Genomic DNA, 22,051 nt, shown 5'->3' on the forward strand with positions numbered 1-22,051 from the left:
TCCTCTTCGACCGTGCTTTCGATCTCCCTGCTTCCCCCCATGCCTTCACCCTCCCCGACCCCAACCCCCAGCTCAGGTCCGTAACGCTGTCTATCCAGCGCCTTGGGACATCCTCCCGACATGAAAGACGTTTTACAAATGTAATTTTGTTGTTGTTGTAAACAAGAACCACTCCGTCCTTCCATCATTTCAGTCATTTATTGTTTCAGCCAACAATGTGAAACATATAAAGCTTTCAAATATAAAAAAAAAGCACTCTTGAGTTATTTGTCAAAAACACTCATCTGAAATATCCCTCAGGAGAATAAAAAAGATAAGGAAACTGCAAGACTTCATGTACTCAGATGACAGTAGATATATGTTGCAGAAGTCAGGGGGTAACCTGGAAAAGCACTTCACATTTAGTGCTTTGGTCAATTTCAGGGCATGAGTACTGATATGAAATTCATTCACAGCTTGGGTTTTACACTTTGAATATACAGTATTCATGTTGATACAGCCTAATCCCAGAAAAAAAATCCAACCACATTTTTCTGCCACAGCCTCAATCTCCTGAATGTTTTCTGACGTCCGTAATGTGATTACTAACACTTCCAAGAAGACCAGGTTCCTGCTGCTGGGTCTTTGTATGAGACTGTGTAAGCTGGTGATATTTGCCAGGTGCACTTTGTGCTCACACTTAGTGTATCCTGACAAAAAGAGGGTACAGCTGCAATTTCTTCCCTGTTTGCCTCAAGCAGCTTTGAAATGATGGAAGGGTCGTGTGGATCTCGTTTCCAAGCTGCTGTTAAAAGATTAATGTTGTAGAGAGACAAGCTCGAGAAGGCTGATTTATCTTGAGAAAGATCTGATAGAGACTTTGCAGGGGTTGTTTTGCCCCCTGCATGGTGTTCAGCCTTGAAACTGGAGAATGTTATTGTGATAGCTCCTAGAGGTAGGATGAGCAAGGGTCTTTGATAACGGGATGTGAAAACAGTGATTGAGGAGACCTGATGGAATACGAAGAGGTTAAAAATAGAAGAAGAGTTTAAACAAGAACAGCATGAACCGATGATGAGCATTTTCTGTGAAAAAGCAAGAACTGGTCAGGAGCTGGCATGAGAATAGAATATAAAAGTCGTGAACACAATACAGTGGTAGGAGAGCAAGACTGCAACTTGGGAGAAAGATCATCCATTAACACACAATCGACGCACACAAAGAGGGCACCATCTCTCTCGGAGGAAGGATTTGATCACCCTTGTATCTGAACACGTTTCAAGTGCTCTGGGATGCTACGCTGCGTGAGGGGTGCTATAAAAATGCAATGTTGCTTTGATTGAATAAAATATTAACATAATTTTGAGATCCTGCTGGTAAGATGCATTGTATTATAACATGAGGAAGTCTAAAACTTACAAAGGTCACAGCAAATTCCTAAGGCATTCAAGTGCAGCATGATAGAAAAGGACATGGGTTTTAGCAGAAGTTGCTCCAAATGGGTGTCCCTACCTTTCTCCCCACCCACTATCCATTCTGCAGATCACCCTACAATTCATTTAATTGGATTACAAACAGATTAATGTTAAGAGCTTTGTTACAGAGCTGGCAAAGACTGTTCAAGTGCACTTTAACAAGACTTTCCACAGATGTTTATCAGTCTGGAACAGCAGCCCCTTTAGGATATTTTGGCACTTGTTTAGTTCCCATAAACCAACATTTCGCTTCTATTCCAGTACACATGAGGAGTCTGTTGAAGTGTTGTCAGTGTGATAAAATGTTAGTACTGTAAATTCACCTACATCCATTTGCATCGTACATGGATGTCTCATCGATGTTCGTCACTATTGTTTCAAAATATGTTTCAACAGAAGCATAGTGATGTACAACACTGTTACAGAAATACAATCAAAGCTCTTTATCCCCACTCTCACCTTCCACATATCCTGTCTACTAACAAAGTGACATACACAATTATATGATTTATAAAGATGAGATTATGCAAGTTTTACTGTATCCAGACAACTGTTTCAATTAGCCCAAACATGTTCCTATTCTATAATGCTTTGAATGCATGTGACTAGCTATTAATCTGTTTACCCCAAATTCTTTTCACTAAAAGATACTTTCTGAATGGTAGTAATTAAAACAAGAAAAACAAACTCTTTGACCATATGCAAACCAGATACCGAAATGGATACAGAACAAACATCATGAAATGTTGAACAGTCTACTTGTAGTATTTTACGACCTATAAAACATTTTTTTCAAATCAGAAACACTTGTGGTTATGTTCCCCATTCAATAATTATAAGTTTACTTAGTAACACAATGCACACATATAGATCAAATGGACAGGCTACAATGTAATCTAAAACATCTGCCATTTTGTCACTGAATAATGTTTGATAGTTACTTCCCTGAATAAACGTGTTATGTTTTACATGAAGTGAACAAAGGTGAATGAGTGGATTTGCTTAACAGAAATTCCGTCTCCTATTTCTAAATTCCTATATCTATTCCTTCATTTTCTCTTACATTCACAAGTTTTTGTACCAATTTCCAGCTTTCTCCTTTTGCTATTGTCAGGTTGTTTTTTGCGTCACTAAATGCTGTTTCAAGATTTTACAGCTTCACAAGTGCAAATCTTCAAATGACTATCAACAGGATAATGGCTGCTGCTGTCACTGCATTATGCTACATTTCATACTCTGTGAAGTCCAGTAATTTCAACAGCTTTGAAGTCAATGACTAATTTGGGAGATTGGGAGATTGTTGGTCAGGGATTTGGAAGAAACTCCCTTTTCTTTTCAAATAGCACCATGGGATCTTTAACATCCACCTGAACAGGCAGACTGGACCAGAGTTTAACCATCTGAAGGATGGTACTTCCAACAAGTCCCCCCCACTCCCCACCATTACAGTGTCAGCCTAGACTATGTGAGTTCAACATTCCAACATGGGGCCAACTAAGCTGGACTGACAGATATATAGTGATGGAACTATGTTAAAAAGAGGTTGTCTGACAACAATTCCATTTGAAGTTAGTAATTTCTGACTTTCAAATGAACATCTGACTTTCAAATAATCTTCAGAACCACTTTATTCCCTTCAAATGTTTTCACATTAAATTAGATCTCAAAACCAGTTTAACAATTTGATCACAGAAGCCTATTAATGCGACTGCAAGGATTTACACAGTATTTGATCAGCATCATGAATCACTTGCATTTTAACGTTGGATTGTACCCATTGAGTCTAATTGTTTGCTTTGAATCAGAACATTCAGATTTTAAGACAGACTCTAACCTCACATTTGGGAGAAGAATGTGCAGGTCTGGGATATGATGTGGGGATTCTCTGCCAAAGGAAGTATAATGTCTCCAGTAAATTTGTTCAAGACACAAGACACGGTTCATGATCAGGGAGCAACAAGGGAGCTGGGCAGGTGTATTGAACCCAACTGAGGCTGAACAGACAGAAAATACATTCACATTGCATTTTTTCTTTGTTGTTTGTTATTCAGTTGTTAATTCTATTTTAGTGGAAGCAGGATACAGGAAGAAAGCAGTACTATTGAAATATCTCTTATTGCATTTGATGACAATAATAATGCAGATATTGCACTTATCAGCTCATATTTATTTTGTTGACTATTTTTGCAGCGTGCCATTCACTCTGACAATCTATTTCAAACTAATTGTTCATTAAAAAGGAAGTGTTAAAGGCATTGTGCTCATGAATCTATTTTGCAAAAGCTTTTTTTAAGCTGTCCACAAAGACAGACATAGAGCTCTAGAGAGCGTTTATTTCTAAAATTAGAGATCTTTAAGATCTTCAAATCAGAAATTAATATTCCAAGGACTTGGAAGAAAATAAAAGTGGTATTGCGAGTTTTAGCAATTGGATTACATTTGGTCCTGTGGTGTTGAAACACTTTAGTACACTATATGAGTACGGCATTCTGTGTTGTTAATCGTCTATGGCTTTTCTGCCTCATTTGCTTCTTTCAAAATAACATTTGTCAAATATTTATTGAAAGACTCTGCCACCCTAAAGCAAATTGTTTCAATAGTTGATACATTTACAATGTTCATCCCTTTATTTACTCATAAAATGCAGTCAGAATCTTGAACTTTAAACAAATCAAACTGGCACAAACATAATGAGTAGAATGGCTTCCTTCTGTGCTGAACATTTCTATATAGAATTTCTATGGTGTATGATATCTCCCTGTGAGCATACTATATGTGGCTGTAAAATAAGAGAGACAATTGTCCATTGTCTCTCTCTCAAAACCCTTCGACTTTCCGTCTCTGGCCACATTTTCAGGTCAAGACCTCCCTTTTCAACCATGCCTATGGTCACCCTCCCCCTCCCACACACTTGACCAGGCTCCGCACTGTGAAGCACTCGGACACCCCGTCCAGCGTGAAGGGCACTATATAAATGCATGCTGTGCTGTTGACCAGAGTCTTAATTAATACATCGCATCACCACCACATTTTCACCATTGTGTGTACTGTAGCAATTTGTGAATGGATTTGTCTATAGCTGTGTATAAGAGTGAAAGTATTTTGAACCTCAATCACTGCTATGTATTCCAATAGAAATGCTGATAAGGGGATTAGGTGACACGATGGGTAGATTGATTTACTTTCACCCTCAGACTGGGTTTGAAATCAATGCAGATCTGTCTCTAATGGTATAAAGAGTTGTAACTGAATTCAGTCTGGAAACAGTTGAATGCAGAGCAAAACCATAAAGGACACTAATGTGTAAATGTCACTCAGACACCACAAGGAAATTTGGTATTGGAAACAGAAATATCACATTGTTCTCTTCCATAGTTTCCAGAGTTAAAGCACGTCTTTGGGGATGAGTAGACAAAGATCCGATGGTACTGCAGCTGATTTAGGATTGTTTGATGCACTCAATAGACATGCAATTCTCTGAAGCCCAATAAATTTGCTGGGCCAGAACATTTTATCCTCTGCTGTTCTGTACATTTGCAGATCTTGTCAGTGTGAGCTGAGAATAGGAAAATTCCATGTTATTAGTATACTCTGCCAAGGTCTGTGAATTTACCAGTCTTTGGAGAATCACTCATTTACAATCGCTCAAATGATAATAATAATTTGGTCACTCAATCCATGACTGTTTGAGGGACACTTCTGTGTGCAATTAGTTACCGCGTACAGTCAATTCACTTTACAATATATTCTGTGAAGAGCTTTGAGACATCAGAACGACGTGATAAGGCACTATATCAAATGCAGGGATTATTATTATTATTTAGATCGTCACCTTAGTTGGTGGCATTAGCGCCTAAGAATTAGAAGCAAAATTTTGACCAGGACCAAACTCCGTACCAGTTCTGGCCAGGCTCCACTGGCTCCCCAACACTGAGCGGATTGACTTCAAGATCCTCACACTCGTGTTCAAATTCCTTCACTCCCTGGCACCTCCCTACCTCTCCGATCTCCTCACTCTCCAATCCACCACCCGGCACCTCCGCTTGACGGGCACCGGCCTCTTGCTCGTCTCTCGCACCCTCCACCTCACCATCGGAGATCGCACTTTCAGCCACTATGCCGCAAAGCTCTGTAAAACTCTCCATGAATCCCTCCGCCTTGCCCCTCTCTCCCCTCTTTCAAGTCCCGCTTGAAAACTTTCCTCTTCGACCATGCTTACGGCCACCTCCCCCTTCCTCAGAGTCAGGCTCCACCACTGTTAAGCGCTCTGAGATGCCACCCTGTGTGGAGGGCACTATATAATAATAATAATAATCCTTGCAGTTGATATAGCGCTTTTCACGTCTTCTCGAGGTCTCAAAGCGCTTCACAGAATAGACTGTAAAGTGAATTGACCGTATATAAGTGCAAATTGTTATCGTTTCTGTTGATGGAAGAGGATTTGGGCTGTAATCTGGACCATAATTCAGCCGTTTGTAAGATATTGAACTACAGAATCAATTATTAACAGGTAACTTGCTACATGCTGCCCTCACAATAAAATACATGTTTTTAACCAAACCTTAATAAGTTTTCATACTTTAATCTCTGTAGGACTTCAGAATTGTACTATACAAATAATTTTAAATTAATTCTTGGCACCAGCACTTATTCTAAAATAGACGCCTTGTAATTGAAAAACAGCATTTTAGTGCTGTTTGGTCCTAGAAACTACATTGAGTATGTAGGACACAAATCAAAACAAAGTTACTTCAAGGAAATATGCACGAATTTAACATTTTGATTAAGTGCAATAATAAATAATTGCCCACATTTGCTAATTTAATAAAACAAAGGAATAAATAATTCCAAACATAAAAGTTTCACACCTAAACCAAAAAAAAACTTAAGGACAGAGTCACACATCTGTTTTTTTAAGGAATTTGTAGGAATTTCCTGAGGACATCACTATAGATATGATTAAATGATGTCTATGGCTGCTCCCCAGTTTAAACTTGTATGAGCTCTGGGAAATTCCAAGCACCATCAAGGAAGTCACTAAAATACTTGTGTCATTGATAATATTGCAATAGGTTTATAGCTCTAATCAAAGTATCTAATCAAGATCTGACAAATGGAGTGAAATACTCCAGTAACTAACTATATATTAAAATATTCCCAATTTCACCCGAGAATCTTCCACAGCAAGAAATATTTACTTCAGTAAATGTAAAACTGCCCTTGAAAATTGTATAGGTAACATAGTTTGACAGTTTTAGGATCACATTGCAGGTCTTTTAGATGTGTGTAAATTTTATTGAAACACTGGCAATTAACAAAGAAAGTCAATTCTGAGTAATGGTTTCTGTGGATTTAAGAAAATACCAAAATCAAGTTTGCAGCTGCAACGCATTATGCATTTCCTCTGGCATGAAATACTACACCTCGGATTTTACTGAGAGAAAAAACATTTATTATCCTGTCAGCAAGCCGTATCAACATTTGAATTAACAATTTTCATGCGTTCTAAAGCTAAGCGCAAATAAATATTAACAGCTCTCCCAAATATTTAAGGGGGAAATCAGCTCTCTCAGTTTGCAGTTAATTTTCTCTCAAAACTGCTGGGTTTAAGTCCTTTTTACCAAAAACAATCACTTTTTTTTTATTGTTCAGATGTTGCAAGATGTAGGTTTACACAGATTTTTTATATACAGCTTCAACAGATGATCAGTAAATTTGTCATCCGTACTTTGACTCAATGTAACCTCCTCCCCACCTCCCCTGGGCAAAAAAACACACATACACGCACTCACACTCACATGCATGCATCTACATGCCATATCTTCCACCCTGTGCAGTGTAGTTCTTTTGACAATGTTTTTTTTCATAGTTGTGACAATGTTTTACTCTAATGGGTGGTAAGGCAGAGGACTTCCACTGGATTATTAAAAAAAAATCACCAGTCCAGGGGTGAAAGAAATGGAAAAAAATCTTGATACATTGAGACAGCAAAACATACACAGTTACACTTTCATTACAACTTGATAGATCTACTGCTCTTTACAACAACAACAACAACTAGATTATGTATAGCGCCTTTCATGTCAGGAGGACGTCCCAAGGCACTGGACAGTGTACCACATTTCAGACCCGAGCTGGGGTCAGGGGGGAGAAGGGATGACCAATGGCATAGTCGAAGAGGAGAGTGACTTGAAGGAGGCTAAGGAGGGGGTGAGGCAGAGTGATTGGGGGATGGAGTTCCAGTGGTTGGGGGCAGAGTGGCTTGAAGGCTCTCCCACCAATATCTGGAGTGTACCTTTATAAAGGTGATATCAGAATACCCACACACAAACTCCTCACCTCCTTTGGTTTCCCTTCTTCCTACAATCTACAGAATTTTAATTTCCACATTTGGTGTCACCTGACTACCTTTCCTAATTCCTTCCAAAAAAAAATATGAATAATAAATTGGTCACTCAACCCTTGACTGTTTGTCGGACACTGCTGTGAGCAATTGGCTGACACGTTTCGCTCACAAGATATATAGTCAATTCACTTTACAGTATATTCTGTGAAGTGCTTTGAGACGTCGCGAAGATGTGATAAGGCGCTATATCAAATGCAAGGTTTATTATTATTAAATTGCTTTCTGTCCTATTATTTGGTCATGTGCTGCCCTATGAACCTTCACCTCAGTATAAAACAAATTACCTTAACTTAACCTTAATTAAAAACAGATATTATGACCTCCGTATATGCAGAAATACATCTGGTTTTATAGCTGGCATCTGTCAAAACCAAACAGTGTGAAACCCGACTTCCCTTCGTGGTTTTATTGTGTACCTTGCAGTTACAAAGGCAGTTCAGTATGGGCGGTTGGTCAGTCTGTTGCGGTCTGAGCACAATATGACACCACTTCCAAAAGCTTAGAAGTGATCACATCAAGCCTGCTGGCAGTGCTGCCCATTCAATTCACTGACTCAAGGGCTATTTCTTCCAGAAAAGATTTTAATTCTGAAAAAAACTGCTCAGTAATCCATAAGTCAGTTGGTATTTGGTGAGATGGTGCAGCATCTTATAAAAGCTTCAAAACACGCTGTTATTTTAATTTAAACAAACAAGAGCTAATACCAACAGGACCAAAGGGAGTGTTATACGCAGACTACACGCAGCTACTGTACAAAAACATTCACCCACAAAACACACAATCACTCCATTTTATATTGTATCTTGTGAAGCGCTTAGGATGTCCTTCTGACGTGAAAGGTAATATTCCAAAGGCAAGGATTATTATAATAAAAATGATTCCCTTATGCTGTAAACTAATTAGTGATGATAGATTCAACCTGGCTCAGTTGATAGCACTCTCACCTTTGAATTAGTAAATCTTGTGAAGAGCTTTGAGATGTCTGACAACTTGATAAGGCACTATATCAAACCCAAGGTTTATTTTATTGTTATTATTATTATATATTATTGTTAAGATTATAATACATCTACTCTGATTTGTTCTATATAAGAATTAAAAGGCCCCCAGGATTTTGTGTCTTTTCAATTCCTAAATAGAATAAAACAGCCATTTATCTGTTGCAAACATTACAATCTTTGAAACAAATCATTTTCAAACAAATCTCAAAGGTATCATTCGCTGGTGCTGCTTTCACTCCTTTCACAAAGATAAAAGACTTAACATAAGCAGGTGGCAGGCTAAATAAAAATGCAGCCTTTCCATTCCAACCTCAATAGCAGTAAGTTACTAGAATCGAGTAGAAAATGGAGTTTGCTCCATTTATTTAGGAATGCAAGACAACAGGGTCCTACCAGAAACAACTTTGTTGAGAAAAGGCATTACATTGAGCTGATAGTTTCCGTGGGAGCTGAAACACTTGAATAAATTGTACTCTGTTTTCACAACATGTAATAGATTGCTAACAGTTTCATATATGTCTTGCAAGTGGTGTTTTTTTTTGTCTCACAGATGTTTGACACATGTGGAAATCCATCACTGTGCTTAGAGTATCCAAATCAAACGGGACGCATGCTGCTTACCTAATTCTAGGAAGTGTTAAGCACAGGTGGGTGAGAGCTAAAGCATGGGGACCCAAAGTGTGTGTGTGTGTGAGGTTTAACCAATTAAAACAACATAGCTTGTCATTGGGAGCATTACCCAGCAAGCATCCCGCTGCTTGTCCAGCTAGGACCACCCTACCCATGGTAGGATTTTAGCTCACAGGATTAACAGGAGCCAAGTGGGAAGAATCTCTGCCCCTGGTTTGCTGTAACTTTAACCCCTGAAAGTACACTTGTTGCTGTCATGCAAGTTATAAAAAAGGGGGTGACACATGTAGAACAGTAACTGTACAGGATCATGTGAAAATGCCAGACATTGCATTGTAAAATGTGTGCTCCCTACTGCGGTTCTGTCTAAAGTCATTCTAACCTCACAACTGTGCCGTAGCCACACTCATCACTGCTTGCCATGTGTACATCATAACCTCTTCTCAAGCTACTGAAACTCAAGATGAGGTTACTAGTGTGTTTCTAAGCTACCTTGTTCCTACAAGTTGAGGAATCGTTGTCAATTACGTTTACCAGGCATTACCGAGCCAGTTGATAAACACTCCAGATTAGGTCCTGTGTAATTTAGGTCGCAAAACAAATACAAAATCATATGCAGAATAGAGCATTTAATTTTATGTGCCGGAGGCTATTGTGTAACTTGGGGCAAAGCATCATCAGTACCTACGCATTCCTGCACTGACAAGGCTTGAAAGGAGCAGTCACTCAACATTTAATCCAGTGGTCAGGCCAGTCTAACTTGTATATTGTGTTTGTTAGAATTACACAAAGGTTTCATCTTCAACATGGAGAATGAGATTGCCTTTTTTAAGTGCTCATTTTGATTGGTACTGTATCTGGTTAGTATTTAACTGGACAAGTCTAAATTAAAAACATGCCAAACACAGTCTAGTATGTTATGCAACCTGAGTCATCCAGCATTTAACTTGACATTCGTATTTCTTACAATTACTGTATGTATATTTTTTAAAGTCAGCTTCCCCATAGAGAATGATCTTTTGCCCTTTTTAAATGCTCACTTTAAATGCTGGTGAGTACGTACAATTTGGATAACCAGACAGCTCAAAAATAGAGTGGATCCCGCTAAAGATGTGTGTGAAAGGCGCTGTACAATTGTAATTTGTTGTTTGTTGTTGTGTGGCACAGTGATGTAAGTGAGTCCAATGAGCTGGTCAAGAAACTCTCATAATTAGCACATTGCCAAAAGTTAATACCTTTGCTGATAAGCAGCGAATGAGATTCACTCCGCCAATCAAAGTCAGAAAGCTGACAGACATTCAGAGGCTTTTTTTTGTTATCCTCCAATGCTGTGTTATTTTGGGATCAAGCTGGAACATTTTCTTGAAGGCTCATTCCTTATCGTTATGGTTAGATTGGGAGCTTTTAATGTTTTAGGATTCATTGGTACTGAAAGCATCAACTGAGGACGATTTTGCAGATCTCGACAGTATGCTGTGAAATGGTTGGTTTTCTGTTAAATTTCAAAGAAAACGGTAATTGCTAGATGCTTTTCTTTCTGGTCCAGATGTTTAGGCAAGACTCATCAGGGGGAATATGGCAATAGACCAGCTTTCATTGGATTGTTTTCTCTCTGTTGTGACCTATTTTGGTTTCTTCTGTGGGAAGCCAGCTGTATATCTTCAATGTGTCCCAAATCTATTATGTTAATTTTGTGTGTGTGTGTGTGTGTGTGTGTGTGTGTAGAAGAGAGGCATGGAAGAAGGATTCTAATCTGTATCATTAATATCACAAAAAGTAGCCTGAGTTGCAGTTGCAATCTGCTGCAAGATAGAATGGAATGAAATGAGGAATAGAATGTTTTTGTAGCTCTGCTTTAACCATACTATTCATATTCCAAGATTACTGTTATAATTTAAGGCTCTTACTTGGCACATATTCCTCTGGATAACTTCTGTCGACTTCTTCCCTGTAGAATCTGGATGTCATATTTAGGCCTATTAGTTGGCTCATCTTTATGAGTTTCTTCCTTTTTTAAGGTCTCAAAGCTCTGCTCACAACGAGAGTCAAGAGGAGGCATTGCAGGTGACCTGCTACCTAGGCCTTTGTTATTTTTGATCACTGCCTCAGAGATCTATAGGGAAAGACGCATCTGACAGCCTTTCCTACCTTCCTGGGACCAAAGCTCCTGCCTTTTACTCAGCTCCATTAATTTCAACCCCTCCCAATCTCACTCTACCTCTCTCCACACACACAACTAGTACTCTGGAGAAATACACCTATCCCCTAACTCAAAGCTTTGGGGAAAAGAGAACAAATTAATTGCCATACCACAAAAATGAATCGGTACTTAATCTAATGCTTCCTGTTCCAACATGCATTGGTTTGTATACAGTGGAGCCAATGTGAAAGGGCACCAACTTGGTACTGTTGGTTTGAATCTGGTTTGGGTCAATTTAGAATTTGCAATATTTTAAAACTGCATTTAAAACATATTGGCTTTGATGGGTCAATGATTCATATTGCTGAACTTCTCCCAAGCCGCAATGCATTGCTAGATTCCCAACTGTTCCCTCCACACGCAACAGATTATTCAGAACACTGCAGCTCGTGTCCTCTCCTGGACCAAGAGTTGTGACCCTATCACTTCCATTCTCGTTCTGCTTCACTGGCTCCCCATGATAATTAGAATAATTATTATTATCATTATTACTATGATATTATTAGTATCAGTATTCTAATTCCTATAGCACTTATTCCTATAGTATTCTAATTCCTGTAGTAACTGAAGAGAACAAGAAAAGGATCCTGGAACGATGAAGAAAAATGTGGAGAAAAAATGGGAGGTAAGAAAGAAACAAAAGCAAGGAAATAAACACATGGAAGAAATAAATATACAGACGACAGATGGACAAACCATACCCCAGGTACTAAATAAAAAATATAAATTAGACATGAAATCTTTCATTCATACTTTGACATATTTTCCGTTGACCTAAAGTTAATTATGATCAATTCAAGTTAAGATTTTATGTTGTGCATAAAAATCAAACACTTTTGAAAAACATTTCCTAGAGAAAAGGAGCACATTACATCTTGCATAACCATGTTAACAGTGGAACTTTTGTCGTACAAACATGCCAAGTGCTCAACAATTTCAAATAACCATCTTAAGAATGCTTTTATATTAAATACAAATAGCAGAATGTTTTAACAGAAACACCAGAGAATCGTATTAATAAAAAGACATATGAAAGCAAAGTGTTCCAATATAAGCACACATGGAAGTACTTCCTTCAAATTCTTAAAGCAGAAATGCCACAAATGTGCAGGGCCTGGCAATACTTTGAGTATCCTAACCTTAACCTTTAAACAGCTGAATGCCGAGGTCCGTTTGAACTCCGCAGACATTAACAGGTTTCCAGTATTAGCATCTCAGATATCATCTTCTAGAAACTTAGAATCAATTCATTTAAAAAAANTACTGTAATATTATTTCTAAAAAAATTCTGAACTTCTCTCTCTTGTTTACAACAGTCGTCAAGTCAGAAAATACAAGTTCCATTGCTTACTTGATTTCCAGAGCTTCAATCTGTGTTGTAAAAGCTGGTAAATTTGCATTAATAATAATTATCGCATTTGGTATAGCACCTTTCACATCAGGAGGAGATCTCAAAGCGTTTCATACTGTTGTAACTGTGTATTATGTAGGCGAGTGCAATGGCCAATCTTAGACACAGCAAGATGTCCCACAATTTTTCCTGGGGAATTCTTGTCAGGACACAGGGAGAAATTTCCTTCCCTTTTCGAATTGCACTCCGAGCACTGCATTAGGGCATGACCATACACTGTGTCTGAGTTCAATGTCTCAACATGGGGAATGAAACCACAAATCTTGTGCCTCAGAGCGCTACCAATTTTTTTCAAAGCATCTTTTCAAAGTATGAAAAATTGAAATAAAAAGCATGTTTTGGGACAGCAATAAATGAAGATTAATAATACCTTGCAAGAGATGGCAACCAGCCTGTAAACTCAACCCTATAACAAAATATAGACCATGCAAACCTCAAACTATGTTGGTGTGTTATTAAATTATCTGCCTGAGCTATGTTAATCCTTGGTGCTTGGCACATTTGCAAATCAAAAGCAGACAAAACACTATGAAATCATCAAGTAAATAGCCTCAATATCAGTCATTGTATCATATCCAGACAATCTTTTGAAAATGGAAATAAATAGCACACTTATGCCAAGGGTACAATTTTGTTGCATTTCTCAGATTAGCCACTGTAAAATGTCAAAAGTGATAGAAAACACACTCAAAAAATCACACAAAAACACTGACTTGGTTTGCAACGTGATTTCCATGATTTTTGAAATTTTAGACAAGTGAAGGAAATGAAACCCTTAAATGTACCCACTAAGTAATAACAGTAAATTACTGTCTGGTTCAGGAACCAGACGAAGGAGACCAGCACAGAGGGTGATTCAATTCTAACATTCCATTTGCCAAACATGTTACCTTAGAGCTAGCCAGCTTCACCCTGTGTGCCTAACCTGCAACCATCCACCCTTCGCTGGAGATGATGATTACTAGTTAGTTGTTTGACATACGACAAGAATTAGATCGAGTCCTTCCTGCAAGCTTTCCGGTGAGCAGAAAGTCCTATAGCTTAGTGGTTAGAGCACTCGCCTCACAAGCGAGAGGCCTGGGTTCGATTCCCAGCAAGGCAAAACATTGGGCAAGTTTCCTTACTCTTCACGCCTCTGTTTACTTAGCAGTAAGTAGAAACCTGGCTGTTAGTCGATTGTCAGATCGCTTTTCTGGGAGTTATAATTCGTTCAAAAAAAATGGCATTTTGTCTTGGGACAAGAGAATTGAACCCCAGATAAAAATAATAATAATAAATTGGTCACTCAATCCACAACTGTTTGTGGGACACTGCTGTGCACAATTGGCTGCCATGTTTTGCCCACAAAATATATAGTCAATTCACTTTACCGTATATTCTGTGAAGCGTTTTGAGACATCTCGAAGACGTGATAAGGCGCTGTATCATATGCAAGGATTATTATTATTAGCAGCACAGCTCAACATGAAATGAGTGAGAACATTGTTACTTGCCTCCTGCCTACAGTTCGGACATGCATTCCTGAGCATTGAGCTGTAGTTCTTTGTTACTGAGCCACAGAATTGCAACATACATAAGATCATTTCCAAGAAGGATTAAAAATTACAGCGCACAAGAGAATTCAATCTTATGCCTATTTCCTGCTGGCTGTTCAAATGAAGTTCAGCCCCCCACCCCCCCCCACTTTGAGCAGATCACACTCTACAAAGGTGTTCACCCATAGGTGTCAACGCATTGTAGTCTATGAAACAATCACAAGTACACTGGGAGAGCATTGCATTATCTATCGGAGGTACCTTCCTTTGGATGAAACATTTAACCAAAGTCTTGTCTGCTTGTTCAGGAGAACATTAAAGATCCCTTTGAACTGTTTGAAAAAAAACAGAGTTTCTCCTGGTGTCCTTGGCAACAAACCCCTTGATAAAATTGGTTATTCACTTCATGCCTGTCTATGAGACATTGCTGTGTGTGTATTGGCAGCCATGTTCACCAAAAGAAAGTCACTAAACTTTATACTAAATCCCGTGAAGCGCTTTGAGACATTGTGACAACATCACAAAGTGCTGTATCAAATGCAAGGCTTATTATAATAATAATAATCATAATCCTTGCATTTGATATAGCACCTTACCACGTCTTCGAGATGTCTTAAAGTGCTTCACAGAATATACTGTGGACGAAATGCGGCAGCCAATTGCGCACAGCAGTGTCCCATAAACAATCGTGGTTTGAGTGATCAATTATTTTTTATTGGCTTTCTTCTACATGGTGGAATCCTGTAGCTCAGTGGTTAGATCACTCGCCTCGCAAGCGAGAGGACCTGGGTTTGATTCCCGGCCAGGGCGAAATGTTAGGCAAGTTGCCTTACTCCACACACCTCTGTCTACCTTGCAGTAAGTAGGAACCCGGTTGCTAGTCGATTAGCAGATCGCTTTTCTGGGGATGATAATTCCTTCAAAATATAATAATAACAATTTGGTCAATCAATCCACGACTGTTTGTGGGACACTGATGTGTGCAATTGGCTGCCGTGTTCCGCCCACAAAATATACATTCAATTTACTTCACAGTAAATTTTGTGAAGTGCCTTGAGACGTCTCGAAGACGCGATAAGGTACTATATCAAATGCAAGGATTATTATTATTATTATGGTTTCTATTAGGATGAATTATGTCCTAAAATTTTAAATAATTACCTTAACTCCAAGGGATTCACCTGAGATAACAATCACGTCAACACCATTATGGCTACATTTCGGAATGGATTTACTCTTCAATTCCTGGTACTGAGGTGGCACCATCTTCTCTGAACTTTTCAAGTTGATCCAGAGCTGAAGGCCTTGCACTGGTTCATCCGAGGACGGCATCTCACAATGGACCACCCCACGACCGGCTGTCATCCACTGCAGAGCAATGAAAAACAAACAACATTGGACATAATGCAGTGATTAACAAAACTGTTTCATGTAACTTGTTTTTCCTGCCAATTTTCTCCCTTCCAGCAGTCAAGGAATTGAAAGTGGGAAACTATACAATAATAATAATAATAATCCTTGCATTTGATATAACGCCTTATCATGTCATTGAGATGTCTCAAAGCACTTCACAGAATATACTGTAAAGTGTAGTGACTGTGTGTTTTGTGGGCGAAATCTATATATCTTGCTCCAAGTCTCATTGGTGCAGGTGCAGGCAGAGCTCTGTTAATGGCCTTCTTTTTTTGAATGTTTCACAAAATCAAAATATGGGTCAGTTGACTGCCCGAAGGGCTTCAGTGGCTATCATTTCTGAGCAGGATCTGAATCAATTCCCACTACATGTTTATCTCCTGCGGTGACGTGAATCGATATGTAGCCAAAGACCTCCTTAAAGATGCTCTCGCAGCAGCAGGGCTCCACTGGGCTTTGCTTTTGGATTGCTGCTCAGATCCACTATAAACCAGGTGTTAGTTGCGTCCATATTATCAGCTAATTCCAATAATGGTATTTTGTTTTGGGACAAGGGAATTGAACCACAGATAAAATATATCTCTCAGTTGAAAGAAAATCTGGGATGCATTTCATAGCTGTATAGAATACTGTGGCGACAGAAACAACATGCAACAGAGGAAACCATTACATCTTACAGCCATTTTAAGGCAGGTTACAACTCAGAGCATGCAATCCATTGCCCCTTATCTTTGGTTTTCGATGAAAACCTAAACGATTCTTTTGCAAGGTTAAACAGCATCTTTGCTGCACAATAATAATGCGTGTTTTGGTGGCTTTTTTTTTAACCACAACGGAGAAGGTGGTGTCGAGAGTAGTATGAGCTGAGCTGTTGCATGAACACTTGAGTCCAAACCACTCTTGGCTGGCTTCCCCTACAGCCACGCCATGTGGAGTAGGAAACGTAAATCAGGTTTTCCCACTCCTTAGCATTGCACTGCTGGGAGCAAAGTGATTTCGTTCTGGGTTAGGATAAATGCAGCATTACCAGCTGTTCAAGTCCCAGTGCTCACATCTTACCACCGGCTGATACTGTGGTAAATCACTGCCACCAAATGGAAGAGTTAATAACTTTAGATTAAAAGTACTGAAATTACAAATTGAGATCCTATTCTGTTTTGGCAAATCCCAAACATAAAACTACCTTTTACAATACTGTACAATATTAATTTACATTTATATAGTGTTTTCACATTAGAAGGATTTCCTAAGGTACATAATACCGACTTGGCATCTGAACTGCAACTATCTCCCATGCAAGTGAATCCTAAAACACTCACTTGCCACACACACTCATTTATTTGATGAATATCGTTCTCTTCAAGGTGAAAAATACTTCCTGATCTCTGTCCTAAAATTGTCCTTCATACCATAATTAACCTGTGCCCTCTTGTCTTGCTGCCTTTTCTTTTTTTTGTGGGGGTGTGGGTGCAGGGGAATGTGGACACCTGAAATTATTGTTTTGGGGTTTACCTTCTCTATCCCATTTATTGGATGGCACATTCATCCACAAAACACAAAGTACTTTCCAGTATATCCTATGAAGTACTTTGGGATGTCCTCCTGATGTGAAAAGCACAATACCAAATGCAAGGTTTATGATATTATGACATTATAATCGGCTCAATGTACATCAGTACTGTGGGTTACCTGTAAGTCTCCTGGGTAAATGGTTCCTTTATGACCACAAAAGTCTTCATGGGCAATGCTTCCACTCAGCAAGTAGGTTACCTGTAACAAATGGAAAAAGTACTGCTTTAAAAGATGAATTCTGATCGAATTCAGACCTAGAGCAGATTAAATATCAACTTGCATTTATATAGAGCCCCAGAGCATTTAATATCAGACAAGGGTGCAAATTGAGATCATTATCACCAGTAACATTAAACACTGCGTTAGGGACGCTACCCTACGTGAAGGGTGCTATGCAAGTTGTTGTTGTTGTCTACTTGGTCATACGCATTCAAAGCTTATCCATGAGAATGCCCATATCTTTGTTTTTACTTTTCTGAATGAACAATTGGAGGGAAAAAAATTACAAAAAAGTTTCCATTTAAATCCCCATGCTACGGGTGGGAACAGAAGCAGCGGCGAGTGCCGGGAACCCTTCATGTGAGGGAGCAGGAGACAGTTGCAGTCAGTTGCAGGAGCTGCGCATTTACCAGAACCAGAAGGTATGAAGCTTGTGAAACCGCCACTCAATTCATGATGTTTATGTTTGTAAACTGCAATGAAATTGCATCGATTTTTTTTCACAACACTATTTCTCACTGTAGATAATGCACAGGTCTCTCTCTCTCTCTAAAGATCAGCTGAACAGTGGCCAAAATAAGTTTCTTGCTAATGCTTAAGAAATTTAGGAAATTATATATTTCATATGCATTTGTCAGCAAACTATTATTGCCAAGCAAGAAAGCAGGATATTGAATAAGCAGATAAGGTTGGCACAGGACTAATAATTAGAAAGGCGGCTTGGCATAAAACTGTTAGGCTAGTAACTGATACCTTAAACTGGACAGCGGTTGCAGGAGGGAAAGAAATTAAACGCTGAGATGGAAATCCAAAAATTCCAGAATGTGCAGTAAATCTCACAGCATTTTTTAATTTATTTTTCATCCCTCCGGCAACCCGTCCACCCATGAAACACTCCAAACCTCCTTGGATCACGCAATGGACCAGATTACGCACTCCTCTATGGCGGACAAATTCCATCTCACTCTGTGTGACCTATTTTACTGACTCCAAATTCATTCTGGAACCTTGTGATACACCATCAGTTCCAACTCAAACCATCCTCACTTACAATAATGTCCTCATAAAAAGAATAGATGCGTAGAACTTTAGAAATACAATCTTTGAAGCCCTGAGTTCTAAAGATGACTACGTTTTTGGTATCTGACCAATATAGAAACCTACCACATTGCTTAAGAGATTAAAACCAGGCAGAGTGCCACTTATGTATGTCACCCACACATGGACATGTTCTATATGTCTGGAATGGAATGTGCACTCTCTTCCTGTAGAGTTGCATCCTGCATATCTAATTCTGGAACGTATTGCGCTCAGGTTGATCCCCAGTATGCATATTCAGGTACTGCTGCATTTACCAGCTAAAACCAGCATAGCATGCAATTGAGAGCAGTCTGTCAAGTTTCCAACTGCTTGTCCAGATAGGATCACACTAATCGATGGGGCTTTGGCTTGGGTTAACATAAGCAGAGTGGGATGAATCCCTCCCTTTTTAAGGCCTGTTGATGAGCCAAGCTGGCTGGTCTGTCATCACATGCATGGCTTAGAAACTGGACTACAGAGACTGCCACAGAGGATTGACTTGAATGCAACATTACATTGCAAGCTCAGCACCAAGGAGAACTTGCTTACTTCCACACAGCCACCCCTCCACTACGCCCCCGCAAGATCGTCTAGTTGTTCATTTACAAGGGCGGATTAAGTGTGGAATCCCATACCGTATTGGTTTATGAGTACTCATCTTGCAAGTGAGAGAACCCAGGTTCAATTCCCGAGCAGTACAAAACCATAGGCAAGTTTCCTTACTTCACAAACCTCTCTTTACCTCGGCGTAAGTAGGAACCCAGTTGTTTGTAGATTGACAGATTGCATTCTGGGGGTAATAATAATAATAATTTAGTCACTCAATCCAGGACTGTTTGTGGGACACTGTTGCGCGCAATTGGCTGCCCGTTTGGTCCACAAAATATAGTCAATTCACTTTACCGTACATCTTGTGAAGCAGTTTGAGATATCTCAACAATATGATAAGGTGCTATATCGAATGTAAGGTTTATTATTATTATTAAGAAGCAATGGAATCCTTTGAGACCATTTTAAAGATAAAGAAAGCAAGTTCCTTTGAGGAAAGATAAAAAGATAAAAAGCCAAATGACAAAAGCAGATGAAAACTAACCTGAATAAATACATAGAAACAAAATAATGAGGTCTGGGAGATGTCATGAAAGTTGAAGGACTAAACTGAAGGGAATATTAGAGGAAGTAATAATAATAATCCTTGCATTTAATATAGCACCTTATCACGTCTTCAAGACGTCTCAAAGTAAGAACATAAAAGTCTAATGGATTTTATCAGCAAATTAGATTCAAAGAAATTATAGCTAGGTTTGTACTAACTTGTGTTAAAAAACAGATAGATCCTTCTTAACATTTTCATACGAGTTTCTCCTGAAAATGTGGTGGAACTTGCAAGTTTAGAGTAGTAAATGAATCTGTCAGTTCACTCAATGTACACACTGATGTTTCAGTACAATTTGAACTGGTTATATAGTTATATAGTATATTTGAATCAATGCCAGAATCACAGTGATTCACCATTAAATGTGCAGCAACACAACCTCAGCATGAACATAAAAGAATTGGCTTCAAACTCTGCACAAGCTTGGCTAGCACTCCATCTAGTGGATTAACAAGAACATTATAATACCAGCTATACAGCTATTTATGTACTCACAAACACTAACTCTGCTGGTGTTGGTGGTACACATACCATATATATCTCACCCTGCTTCTAATTAAATCATCTTAGATAGTAGTTGAGGTAGCAATGAACTCCCTGGATGGCAACACAGTTTCATCAAAGGTTTGTTCAAGATATGGTTGAACTCCAGCAGTGCCCAAATCCATGCTCTCACCAACTTGTACCTAATGCTCTCCAGGGAGAGAGTTTGCATTCCATTCCAAACCCATGGACATGTTGATGACATACGTATGTGGAACTCTCAGTTTGGGTTGGATACTTTTAAGCATGGTGATGGGTTTCTGCATCAAATTCAGACACCTGGCTATCATATCATAAAATATCCATCATTGTAACTTGTATTCCCCTGCAGTTAGCAAGTCAACCTCATTCCCAGAAAACAACAACAACAACAACAACAAGATTACATTTGCATAGCGCCTTTCATGTCGGGAGGACGTCCCAAGGCGCTGGACAGTGTACAGCATTTCAGACCCGAGCTGGGGTCAGAGAGGAGAGAAGGGAGGGGAAGGGAAGGGGGGCGGCCGAAGAGGAGGGTCTTGAGGCGGGACTTGAAGGAGGCTAAGGAGGGGACAAGGCGGAGTGATTGGGGGATGGAATTCCAAAGGTTGGGGGCAGAGTGGCTGAAGGCTCTCCCACCAATGGTGGGGCGGGTGGGTCGGGGGACGTGGAGCAGGCCAGAGCCGGCTGAGCGGAGGGAGTAGGCAGGTTGGTAGGGGGTTAGAAGGTCGCAGAGGTAGGGTGGGGCGAGGCCATGGAGGGCTACGTATATGAGGACCAGGATCTTGAACTGGATCCTCTGAAGGATAGGGAGTCAATGGAGTCGGATGAGAATGAGGGGAGATGGGGTCACGGAGTTTGTAACACAAATAAAATGAGATATAGTTTTTTTATATATTGGTAACACAATGTGTTATCAATTACATTTTCAAGTTCATAAACTTAAATGAATGGCCAGGGCCCGTACTGCGAGTTTGAAAGGAATAAGAGAAAGGGCAGCATTTTTTACTCCAGTCACTGGTTTGGTAACATCAAGCTTGGGTTTTAAAATCAGGGAGGATTTCACATATCACTCCATGACAGCTTCCAATGCTGCACAATGTTTTGCCAAGAAGTGGATTAGGAGAAGGCTGAGATGCTGAGTAAGTTTCTTTTCCCCAGGTGGATCCCTCTGCTATTGTGAGCTGTATAACAGAAAGCTGTCAAAAGAATATCTGAGAGCCCAGTAGACCATTGATCTCGATGCCTATAATTATCTCAGTTCTAGATATAATAATAATCCTTGTATATGACCCTGTACCTTATCATATCATTGAAGTGACTTAAAGGGCTTCATAGGATATATTATATGGTTTAGTGATTGTATTTTGTAAGTGAATGCGGCAGCCAATTTGCACACAGTAATGTCTTACAAGTAGCCATGTAATGAACAACCAATTTTATTTGAAAGAT

General features: G+C 39.3%; 1 protein-coding gene across 1 annotated transcript in view; it reads right to left on the reverse strand.

Annotated features, from left to right (window-relative positions):
• pir (pirin) overlaps window positions 1-22,051 on the reverse strand; it is a 43,040-nt gene that overhangs the window by 16,132 nt on the left and 4,857 nt on the right. Inside the window, exons 4-5 of the mRNA XM_007891649.2 lie at window positions 17,740-17,820; window positions 15,799-16,005 (exon numbers count right to left, since the gene is read on the reverse strand). Of these exons, the coding sequence (XP_007889840.1) occupies window positions 15,799-16,005; window positions 17,740-17,820 (288 nt within the window). The remainder of the gene's footprint in view (window positions 1-15,798; window positions 16,006-17,739; window positions 17,821-22,051) is intronic.

Source organism: Callorhinchus milii, unplaced genomic scaffold, assembly GCF_018977255.1.
Source record: "Callorhinchus milii isolate IMCB2004 unplaced genomic scaffold, IMCB_Cmil_1.0 Scaffold4, whole genome shotgun sequence".
In the NCBI taxonomy this organism is placed as follows: Eukaryota; Metazoa; Chordata; class Chondrichthyes; order Chimaeriformes; family Callorhinchidae; genus Callorhinchus; species Callorhinchus milii.